Source organism: Pyxicephalus adspersus, chromosome 3, assembly GCF_032062135.1.
Source record: "Pyxicephalus adspersus chromosome 3, UCB_Pads_2.0, whole genome shotgun sequence".
NCBI classification, from domain to species: Eukaryota; Metazoa; Chordata; class Amphibia; order Anura; family Pyxicephalidae; genus Pyxicephalus; species Pyxicephalus adspersus.
Genome location: NC_092860.1, coordinates 25,185,216 through 25,197,301, shown reverse-complemented (window position 1 = coordinate 25,197,301; position 12,086 = coordinate 25,185,216). Strand labels below are relative to the sequence as shown.

The 12,086-nt window shown below is 37.0% G+C and overlaps 1 protein-coding gene across 2 annotated transcripts in view; it reads left to right on the top strand.

Moving 5' to 3' along the window:
* The window catches only part of FBXL20 (F-box and leucine rich repeat protein 20), a 33,773-nt gene extending 22,042 nt beyond the window's left edge, over positions 1 to 11,731 (top strand). Inside the window, exons 8-15 of one of the 2 annotated variants that reach the window (XM_072403998.1) lie at positions 161 to 287; positions 5,164 to 5,238; positions 6,667 to 6,800; positions 7,326 to 7,386; positions 7,790 to 7,834; positions 9,040 to 9,096; positions 10,093 to 10,305; positions 10,796 to 11,731. In XM_072403998.1, coding sequence (XP_072260099.1) covers positions 161 to 287; positions 5,164 to 5,238; positions 6,667 to 6,800; positions 7,326 to 7,386; positions 7,790 to 7,834; positions 9,040 to 9,096; positions 10,093 to 10,305; positions 10,796 to 10,903 — 820 coding nt within the window. In that variant the 3' untranslated portion in view covers positions 10,904 to 11,731. The remainder of the gene's footprint in view (positions 1 to 160; positions 288 to 5,163; positions 5,239 to 6,666; positions 6,801 to 7,325; positions 7,387 to 7,789; positions 7,835 to 9,039; positions 9,097 to 10,092; positions 10,306 to 10,795) is intronic. The other variant, XM_072403999.1, reaches the window with a different exon arrangement.
* The last annotated feature ends 355 nt before the right edge of the window (positions 11,732 to 12,086 follow it).

Below are 12,086 nucleotides of genomic sequence, written 5' to 3'. Positions count from 1 at the left end.
ACTTTTTGGAAACAAAATGATTCGGGTTGAGCCAGTTATAGTAACTTTATGGAACCCAGACTTAATTTTAGAATTTGCCCTTTAAACAACAGCCCAAATGTGTGTATTTCTGATAAATGGAAGGGTTTCTAATCAACATCCCCTTCTCTGTGCATGACAGTGAGGGCTGCCCCCTCCTGGAGCAACTGAACATCTCATGGTGTGATCAGATCAGCAAGGATGGCATCCAAGCTCTGGTAAAGGGCTGCGGGGGGCTGCGGTGCCTGTCCCTCAAGGGCTGCACTCAGGTATGCCAGATGTCTTGTACCCTGAACTGAATCAAAACTAACAGAAATAAGTATTATGACTTGCACAACTAACAAATGTATAAGTAAATATATATATATTAATTTTTTTTTAAATGTCAACCTCTTATTAAAGCTGAACTCTGGGCACCAAAAATTTGTTTATTTGAAAATTTTCCCCAAAAGTCCCAAAGGCATTAAATTCACTTTGTGGCCACCAAATACCTTTGCAAGCACAGATATTGTCTCAAAAGTATAGGTGACATCATTATTGTGCTTCACAGCTTGTGCAGAAATCAGAGAGGATGGTGGGACTCAGGAGGCTGTCCCCACAGGCTTCTGCAGAAAACCACAGGAAGGGGTCGATATAGGACCAGTCGCCCTGCCCATTGACCGAGTACAGCAGTAACAGGTCTTATACAAAATTCCTGAGCAGAAGCAAAGTACAGTAGTTGTTCCATGATGGTTTACTGTACAAACTTTGGGAAAAGTTTACTTATACTTAGAGTATACATGCCTTTTGTATTTAGAATGTGCTATTTTAACCCAGCGTTCAGCTTTAATTTGTTATATTTTACTGGTTTTAATATCTTTAAAATATTGGCTACTGCCAAGCTATTTCGCAAAAAAGTGTCAATACAAGCTTCGGTCTGGGGTAGAAATCTACCCATTAATTGGGTTATTGTTGCTGTGGAAAGGAAATGATTATGTCTGTGGTTACAGAAGTTTGATGTACAGGGGCTTCTGATACTACAGGCATAGATATTCCTCTGATAGAAAGATAAGATCATTATCTATATCATGAAAGATAGATCATTTTAGACATTTGAAGGTGTTCAGTGGTATCCAGCACCAAAACAGTAGCAGCAGATCATTTAAATTTATATTGCCTCTGTTGGCCTACTTTTGTCCAGTTGTGCACCCTGCTGACATCTTTTCTCTAGGTTACCAATGTGCAGGTACCTGGTCATCCAAATAATCTATTTAATCATACCAGGAAAACCGTCTCTTGCTCTATGGTCCACTTCTGACACTTACATACCCATTGTAGAAGTTTTTAACGGTGGACAAAGTTGGCATATGGGCATTCTCTCTGGTCCCTGGCTACACAGCCCTATACCCCACATTCTGACACGTGTCTCATAGCTAGGATTACATTTTACATTAACACAACTTGTCTTATAATGGGGCTCACACCAGTTGACTGAAAAACTATTCTTACCCACAAACATCAATGAGTCTTCAGCTCATTATTCTCTGACCCATCCCTCATTCCATCACAATTTGGCCCTGGTCTAAATTCTTCAGATTTCACTTTATTTTTCCTGTTTTCAACACATAACCTTCAACTCACTATTTAATGTATTACCTAATATATTCTACATCTTTACAGTTGACATTGTAATGTTATTTACAGTGTTTTTAATGCTTTAAGTGTAAAAGGAATGTTTTCATAAATTGTGCAAAAGGAAAATGCAAAATTGTAATATTTTACATAATTACAATTCCTTTACCTGTAACAATAAATAAAGTATACATTTCCTCTTTAATTATGAAAAGAAAAGTTGACGGTGGTGTCCTTTTTTTTACGAACCTCAGATTATATTAATGTCTGCGTGAGAGAATCTTCCTAATCGACAGATGCACAGAGCACTGATTGAGGATTAGCACAAGTAGATTGTAAAGAACAGACTACTTCTTCTGGATTAGGCAGTGCAGCTAACTAATCTGCTTGTTTCTGAAAATAAAATTTACAAGATTTTGAGGATTTTCAGAAGCTGTTGATTCAGTATTGTGAAGTAAGCAAGTACAACTCTAAAAGGGTATTATACAGTAAAATTAAATTAGAAGGGAATCAATGTGACCATCTGGTACCACCCCCTTTTCCTTTTATAAAAAGCCACAGCAAGAGCCAATGAGAAGCGGATTTATATTGATGGCTGTAGCCATTGGCAAAATATTACATCTGTGGGTGAAGCTCTAAGTGACCTTGCATATAAAAGTCACAAATATTTATCTATTCCCTCTAATGAATGGTCACAATGCACTTCTCTGTACTAACCTGCATTATAAATGTGAGGAGAACGTGATTATGGCACAAATATAGCGCAGCACCCAATTACCGGTACATCTTACCAAGCTTCTGTATTTGTTATTGTTTTATATTTTTTACCATTAGGAAGTTTATGGCTATAGGTTTGTGTGCGCAGGCAATGGAAAAGCTTAGGTGGCCGAAAGCTCCTGTGCATTTATTCTGATCTCAGAAGTATCATGAACCAATTTTAAATACAACGTGAATGTACCTGAAAGAGTGCTGCATTTTGCCAATCTACAAAGGCCTAAGGATTATGTCACAGAAGTGACTTTGCAGCTGATGGCAGTTTAAACAGGTACTGAATATATAAAATGTAGCATTACTTTATGATATATACACACACATACACGTTATAGAAAGGAACCCCATTCAAAATATTCACATTGGTTGCTTTGGCCCCTGGAATGAAGACCCACATGCAGAATTTTTTATTTTTTTTCAAAACACAGTTGGTACAATGGAAATATAAAACTAAGAACCAGAATCAAAGGGATGAATTAAGGATCACCTCCCCCCCGTGTCAGTACCTTGTGGAATCACCTTTTCCCCCAATTACAGCCTTAAGTCTGTTAGGAAGCTTCTTCAATCTATGCAATATTTGCCCACTCATCAAATATGATGATAACTTTTGGTCAAGTGTATTCTTCAAAAATTTCCACTAATTTTCAATAGGGTTTTATTTTGGGCTCTGACTGGGCTACGCAAGCACATTCACCTTTTTTCTCTTCAGTCACTGTGGGTCATTTTTATTGTATTCTTTGGATCATTGTCATTTTGAAAGGCGGACTTTCTTCCCATTTATAACTTTTTCTAGCAGAGGGCAACTGGTTTTTGTCAAGGATTTGAAAGTATTTTACCCCAATATTTTTTCCTTTCTGATGCAGGGTGCTTTACTCCCTGATGCAGGGTAACAACCTCACTACTAGATGCTACTACCCCCATGCTTCACTGTGGGTTTGGTGTTCTTGGATGGTGAGCTATTTTGGCTTTCTGCCACTTGTACTAATTGATGTCAAGGGCAAATAGTCAAATTTTGGTCATAACAATTTTTTTTCCACTTGAGTTTAGAATCCTTAAGATGTGTCAAATCCTAGTCTAGATTTTTTTTTGAGCTTTTATAAATGGCTTTTTTTTCTTGCCACCCTCCAATACCAGACACTTTTGTGGAGTACTTGTGATATTGTTGTCTCATGCATACAGTTACCCATTTTTGCCATAAATCAATGGATTTTTAAAGTATCCATCTCCTGACTGTGCTTGTCCATAACTTTATCCCGGAGATCTTTTAACACACTTAGTTAATTGTTTGCTTTCAGGTGCACTACCAACACTGAAATGTCCCAAGAATAACAGTTTTTTTTTCTTTTTGCTGAACTAAACAAAATGATTAAATTTGATCATGGTCGGAAGCCAAATATGTAGCATGATGTGCAATGGGGAAGTTAGTTACACTAGTCTTGGTTTACAAGTATTTTTCGGGAATGGGGTGGTGGTGATCCTTTTAACCATCTCTCTTTTTTTTTTCCTAAACGGTTTCCTTTATCTTTCGGATGTTAAACTGAAGCAACATGTGAATATTTTGATAGGGGGTTTCTTTTTTTATCTCCACTGTATTTAGTGGCCTCCTGGGTGAGGAGGTCTTGGAAGGCTATCAAATGCTGACTTTAATTACTGTACTTCTTACATCCACCGTTAGCTAGCCTTTTCCTTTCCTAACCTTTTTATTCTTTATCCTTTATTTATCTTCTATTTTGTTATCTGTATAACCCCTCCCAAGAACCAGGCTATTGCTTGGATCAAGACCAAGGGCTATTGGGAGAAGTACTGAAGCAGATTTTCAGCAGAATTTGATCAGCAGTGGAACAACCTCCACTATTGATGATTAATTTGGAATTCCAGCAACCCTGCTTCTGTGGTGCCAACAACAGTACAGCCTTCGTGACAGTCCTAAAAGAAATTTAGCTGAAATCTCCAGGCCTCTCTTGCCCTTTATACTTCCCACTAGTCAAAGGGTTTTTTTTCAGCATACCTAAAATACTTAGGATTCTTGAGTGTAGGCCAGCAACAGTCACCCTGGAATTGCAAGTTGAATTCTACTGCATTGCAAACATATATTTTGCCTTTTTTTTTTTTTTTTTTTTATAGCTACAGTGCTGTTTAGGAAGCAATATATATTCAGGTTTTGTATTCAAGGGTCTCTATTAAGGGTGTTATTTTATTATAAATAAGAAATCTAAGCAGTTCAAATTGACTTTGAAGAAAAAATGTACAAATGCATACTATCATATAAAGGAGAATTTAAAAATGCTCATTAAGATTTGGATATATAAGCTGCTGAATTTCTGCACCAAAAAAGCATAAGTAGAACTTTTCTGCACCCCCTTAGTTTTGGTATTTGTTTAGGCTGCTAAACTAATGGGAACAAGCTTGGTTTTCCCACAGCCTAAACCGAGACTGGCGTATAAATTCAGCTGCCTATGTCCTTGTTATTTTCTGCCTGTTTTAACTTTGTTTTCACTGTAAGTACTTTTTGTTTAAATTTATTGTTCTCTTTGTATGAAATTGTTCTTTTATTTTTAAGCTAAAAACGAGGTTAGTTTAAAAGCAAAATAACAATAGAAGTGTATGCCTGGACCTACATCTCTGACATATAAAACTTAACAAGTTTATGAATGTGACAGCACAGTGACTTCCTCTGCTGATGGCCAGGGGCCTCTTGAGTCATTGCACATATGGAAGGCAACACTGCAGATTTCTCACCATCTGTGTCTCTTTGCTCTATAGCTGGAAGACGAGGCTCTTAAGTATATTGGATCACACTGTCCAGAGCTTGTCACATTAAATCTACAGGCGTGTTCTGTAAGTTGCTTCTATTTGTTTCCATTATTTCTTAAAAATAGGATGCTTATGGATTGAAAACTTACCCAGTACAATGTGTGTTTTTTTTCTTGCGGTAGACAGACAAAGCTCAGTTTGCTGATTGGTTCTAGTGCAGTGCAGATCAATGGTAGGAAAAAGCCTTCTAGATGCCCGATATTTGTAATCCTGGATGATCGTTCATGATCGTCTCAGGTGGAAATATAACTACACCCAGGATAAAGTTTAGAGATTTGCCATGCCAGTTTGCTATTGTTTATAGTTGACCCTACAGTGTTGGGTCATTAAGTAATAGTGCTTATTATTTTCCCCTTTAACATTAGGTTCGAATGAAAGTGAAGTGTACACCCATTTGTAAACTGTTCTCCTCATGAGAATTTTAGTGATTTAGGTGAAAAAAGGGGGGGGGGACAAAGTTGGGTAGAAAGAAAAAAATATTTACCAAAATATTATAAGGCTTTACCTGGGATGTTAATTAGGGCCTTTTGATTAGTTCATTGAGATCTGACAAGTTTTGTGCTCCCTTACAACTCTATTGCAATGCAAAACCCTCTTGTAGCTAGTTAAATGCAGGTTGGATAATGGCCAGGGTCAACTGACAGTCAAATGCATCTGTCCATTAATTCTGAATGAGCTTACAAGCATCTAAAACTGATGCCATTAACAAAATGTGCGTTGTTACTCAAAAGGCTCTCTAAGTTCCCTATTCAAATAATAGATTTTAATCATAACTTTTTCCTAAGCTATAAGTAAGTCATGTTACCTACTGCCACACAAATATAGCAAAAGCACTTTGCAGTTCAACACCAAGTTTTTATGAATTATTCTGCACATACAAGTATGATCAGTCAAAGTGCTTAATTCACCAAGCAATGCCACCCATTCTGTTCAGCAGTGAGGGAAGAATATTAATTAAAATACTAAAAATAAATGATCATTATATCACATAACAAACTAAGGAGTGCATTTTTAGCTATAACTTTCTGCCCTGTTGACCTGCTATTTCTAGGTATTGGGAAGCACAGTATGCTCACATATAAATGTCTCCCTTGCCACCCCACAATCACCATACCTGAGTGCTGTTATATGGGGATAGAAGTCAGTGTAAGCCTAATTAAACTTTTGAAACTATCTTTTAGAAATGCAGTAGGCAGTCAGGGTCAACCTAAAGTCACTTCTTGTAGTCCATTCACAACTCGGAGCTTGGTTAGAGCTGGTCTTTACAACGTACAATATATATGCAGTTTTTTTTTTCTTCCAACCACATAAATAGACCTTTAGTTATTTAGTGCCTATTAGTAGGAAAATGATACTGGACTGGATCCTTGTTCTTGAGTCTGTCTTTCAGCTTTCATTCATTTTGGAAGTCTGCAGGTTGCTTTGTTCCCTGTAATACTGAATTTGTTTTAGCAGCAGATAACTGATGACGGCCTGATCACAATTTGCCGTGGATGTCACAAGCTGCAGTCTTTGTGCGCCTCCGGCTGTTCCAACATCACAGACTCTATCCTTAATGCACTTGGACAGAATTGCCCCCGACTCAGGTAAGAAATGAGTTTGCAATATAAAAGAATAGCTGATTTTACATTATTGGGTAAAGGCATTCTCTCATTAATCCATCTACGTCTGTCTTTCTGAAATGAATTTTCAGTCTGGTTTCTCTAATCACAGATTTATAACCAAAAAAACTTGCGTATTCTAGAAACCATTTTTTTTGTAGTAGTAGTTATAGATGTACCAGTCATTATTAAGAAAATAGCAGATTCACATTCTCCAGCCTTTGCTGACACACAATCCCTGAGCAGGAGGCTTAGGCTATACTGTAAACATATGGATTTCAAGTCCGCAAGGACCCAGAGGGTGAGACATTTACTTTTGGGCCTGATATGTAAAAGTGTCCTTTTATCCAAAAGCCATTTCCCCTGCTGGAGAGGCCTATTTGAAGTAAGCTCATGAATAATGTAACCTGTTAGTGCCTAGTCAAAAGAAATGTGTCCAGACCCATTTACTGATGTATATTACAAAGAATGATTTAAGAAGCCACATACTTTGTTGTTTTTATCTTGCAGAATTCTTGAAGTAGCTCGATGTTCACAATTGACAGATCTAGGATTCACCACCCTGGCTAAAGTAAGGCAGACGGCATTTATGTTTTGTTCTATTTTACTGTATAGGTTACATGCACTGTATCTTGGGCTGCGTGTGGGAAACATTTTAGAATAAGACGAGAAGGCAATGAATCCATATTTCTGGCATATCTGCTAGTATATGGTAGATAAAAAGCTAGAGGATATAGATCTATAAAAAAAATCTCATAAGTAATGACCACATTCCTATAAAATGAATGGGAAGATACAAATGAAAGCTAATATTTGATTGGCTTTTACAGGCATGTCCTAAGAATGCAAGTAATATAGGAAAAATCTGTCCGTTGACATTACATATGATATAGTAAAATATGCCTTCTGCTACATATATTGTTTGCAAAACCTAGATTACCGTTTATTCTTTCATCTTCTTGTCCACTTTGTAGAATTGCCATGAGCTGGAGAAGATGGATCTGGAGGAATGTGTACAGGTGAGCTCTGGTGCTAGTAAAACACAGCTCTCCCCTATTTTCAATGCTTTCCTTCACTTTTTTGCCATTTAAGTCAGTCTCCTAAGTAAGGATTTGCACTGTATTCCAATCTTTATTTTTGGCTGTTTTAGACTGTAAGCTTGGTTGTCTAAATTGATCTTTTATAAAACGACAGTATAGACCTTAAACTATCAACTAGTGCAGTGAGTCTAGAATTACCAGGATAGTATAACAAATGACTGTTATAAAGGAATACCTTGCACCTATTTCTAAAGATCTCTGCAGCAAGGCACAGGATGTCTTTGTGTTGTTGTGCTTTTTGCTTGATGTATTTTTACACTTAAATGGAAACAAATCAAAATGGAGACAAACATCTGCATTGCAATGCCAATTACATTGCATCAATGGAAACATATCAACACAAGGAAAAACAAACTGTATTGCATGCATGTTGTATTCAATTATTTGTCACACTACTGTATAGAATCCCATGAAATATTAAATTAAATTATTTGTTGGGCTGACCATCATCATCTTAGTCATTTGAATCTTAGGGTTTATTTGTTTTTTAATATACGTTCTACAAATAGGAAACTATAGTGTGTCCCCTTCCCGGAACACATCAGGTATGTGAACTAGCATTCCAACACCAAGGACACGCCTAGCATGAATGCGCCCTACTATTATGATACCAAGCCCACATTCCATTTAGTTTTGTGTGTATGTATGTGGGTATACATTCCCACCAAAAAAACAGGGTGTTTTGGCAACATTTTTTTTTGTGGACTGGTTCCTCAAAAGTTAGTGTATATCTTTATGGGTTGTGTGTGCAGAAAGCATCGCTTCACTGGGATCCTTGGTTCTTTCCTTACCACAACTTCTTTGGAACTTTTTTATTTCACCAGCGTCATTATAATGCCATTCTTAGGTATTCTCCCTGCAAGGCTTTATTAAATCCTGGGTTTTTTCCCCTTCAGTAGTTTCAGGTTTATGGCTATACCAGATGACCTGGGTGGGACCAAAGTAAAGTGATGTGCAGTATTTGTTTGTTAAGAAACAAGGCATTGTAGCATAGTAAATAATATATAATAAAATGAGGAGCTGAGTTATCTAGTCCCTTGTCTCAAGTGCCCTCCCTGATATTGGTGGATTAGGCATGAGAAATATATGACATTATACCATTCCATTTCACCTTTATTTTGCAGATTACAGATAGCACTCTTATTCAACTTTCCATACACTGTCCAAGGCTGCAAGTGTTGGTGAGTATCACATCTTGTAAAAAGGGTGATGTGCAGTATAATATTTCTGTGGTCTTTTTCTGGCACAACAGAAACATAAATACATAAATATACCAGAATACAGAACTAGAGATATTGCCCACTGTATGTATCAAATGTCCAAAAATTTGTCAGAAAATGCACCTCTTTGCATAAATGCAAATTTTGCTATTACAAGTGCTTTGGTATTGTCATGTTTATTTCTTTTGTTGGCACTGGAAGAACACAAAAAAGCAGAGAAAAAAATCTCAGAAACTCCACAAAAAAAAGTCAAAAATGGCCTGACCAAAAATAATTTGCACCCTCAACACTTGAGTGTTACAGAAAGCATTTAACATCCGTTATTTCTTCCAATCAATGAGTCTTTTAAATCTCTCTACTTGAATTGTGGACCACTCTTCCTTTGCAAGCTGCTCCAGGTCTCTCAGACTTGAAGATCTGTGTGTAACACATTAAGCATGGAGAAAAGAAAGAAGTTCCTGTGACCACTGTGCGCAACATTATAAAGAAGTTTACAGCCCATGGCACTGTAGCTAATCTCTCTGGATGTGGATGAAAGAGAAATATTGATCATATGTTACAACAAGAAAAGTAAAAAAAATTACACAATAAGAAAACACCTTCTATAACCATGTTCCACTTTTAACCTTTTTAGCAGCATAATCACCATTTACTACCTTCTATTTCTCTATTTTTACTTTTTTTTTTCCGCTTAGATAAAAAAAGGAATATCAAGGCACAGCCTAGACAAATCCCCTTGGAACAAAAAACAAAGACATAATGTTATATTGGACTTCAGAGACCACAAAATGTAACCGGTCATGCCATATGTATTGAAACCTACAACAAACAAAACATACAAAAATAAAACTTTGTTGATCATATCCCTATTAGATAAATTTCGGCTGGAGTCATGTTGGTTGTCTCATGTAACCCTGTGCTGAAATTTACATTTCTTTTTTTTTTTTCCCCATACAGAGCCTTTCTCACTGCGAGCTAATCACAGATGATGGGATTCGCCATTTGGGCAATGGCGCTTGTGCCCATGATCGTCTAGAAGTGATCGAATTAGATAATTGTCCTCTCATCACTGATGCATCATTGGAGCATTTAAAAAGTTGCCAGAGTCTTGAACGTATCGAATTGTACGACTGCCAACAGATCACACGGGCTGGCATCAAAAGACTTCGGGTAAGGAGTAAGCTCCACTACTTCTCTGAGGGGGGGGGGAGCTTAGGAATTGAAATTTTTTTCTAAAATTGTTGGACAAACATGTGACACTTGTGGCATTCTGGGTGTAAATACAATGAGGAGGTCTCGTTCTTAATCGGTATAATATCTTTTAGACTGTAACATCATTTTGTAGGGGTTTCCTTAAGACTTCAAAGTTATCCAAAGGGTTCTGTGTTTTTTTTTTTTTTTTTTTTTAAAAGGTTGAAAACATCATTAAAAACATTGGATTTAGCTCACTAAGCCCCGACTACAACTTACATTTTGAATTTACTGAACCATTCTCTCTCCTTTAAGACAACAAACCGAAGACTGTTTTCTATGCTTGCATGTTATTACTGCTTTTTTATTGCTTGTTTTCAGATATTACATGAGTAATACATTTTAAGTTTTAAGCTTTACAGGTCTTTTTCTAATTCAATATCTTTTACCTCCTTTGTTTTTCTTTTAGACACATCTCCCCAACATTAAAGTCCATGCCTACTTTGCTCCAGTCACACCTCCACCTTCTGTGGGGGGCAGCAGGCAGCGATTCTGCAGATGTTGTGCCATCCTATGAGAAAAGACCTACTTCTGGACTCCCTCACCATTTGTGTGTGGGCTTCCAGGTGGACTCATTTGGAAGAGAATGCGCCAGCTTACTGTGGTCATGGTGGTGGGAGAGGAGACTTTCCTCCCTAATGTAAGAGCGCACATGCCCTTTGCACATTGGGCAGGGTCTAGCAACCCACAGATTTTTTTTGGTTTTACCTTGCTGCATTACCCAGGCTGGATGAAAACAAAAAAAAAATCAGATTTTGAAGGGGAGCAGAATCAACCACACTCCAGGATTTTATCTTAAAACATTGAAAAGGATGAGTTTTTAAAAAAATCATAGGTTTGGACACGTGATTTCCTGCCCTTTGGTGTCTGATTAGGGGATGATACGGTTATCCTTTGCTGTGGTTCCAGAGGAGAATTTTGTGGACAGAGGAGCAGGAACTACTGTTGAATATAAGGACCTAAAAAGGTATATCGGCTGCAGCTCTGATTTCTACTTTAATCCCTGGTACTACATCATGGAAAAAGCAGCAAGGGTACCCTCAGCACCCTTCTCTCCCTCCACCCCTGGCTTGTGATATCTAGGACTTTCCATATTGAAATCATGCATTCCCCACAGATGGAACAGTAAAACAGAAATGTTACAAATAATGAATTATATAAATATATATGTATGTATGTGTGTGTTTGTCTATATATTTAATCTATCTATCTATCTATATATATACTCATACACACACATACTTTGTACAATATAATTTTAATGATATTATGGGGTGATCCCTCCTCACGTTTGTGTGGATGTGATAATGATGCCAATTACATAAGTAAAAATGGAAAAAAAATGTCCAGAGTCTGGTTACTAAAGATATCGCTTTCAGAATGTACTAATTTATGTATTTAGCTTATATGGTAAACATTTTACACTTTTGTATACTTTATATCCTAGTTAATTAGGTAATATCACAAAACGGGTGGGTGAAGGTTGTTCAATTCAGAGTGGTTTGCAGGTGTCTTTCAAAATGAAACTCCAACTTTAATTTAGAAAAAAAATATGCAACATACCTTACTATTGAAAAGATTTCATAAACACTCTTTCTAGGAATAAATATAGGCACATTATTTATCTAAGTGTAAAACTGATGTACCAGTCAGCCTTTATTTTAACTGTCAGATAAATGCTGTAATTAGCAAAGCAACAA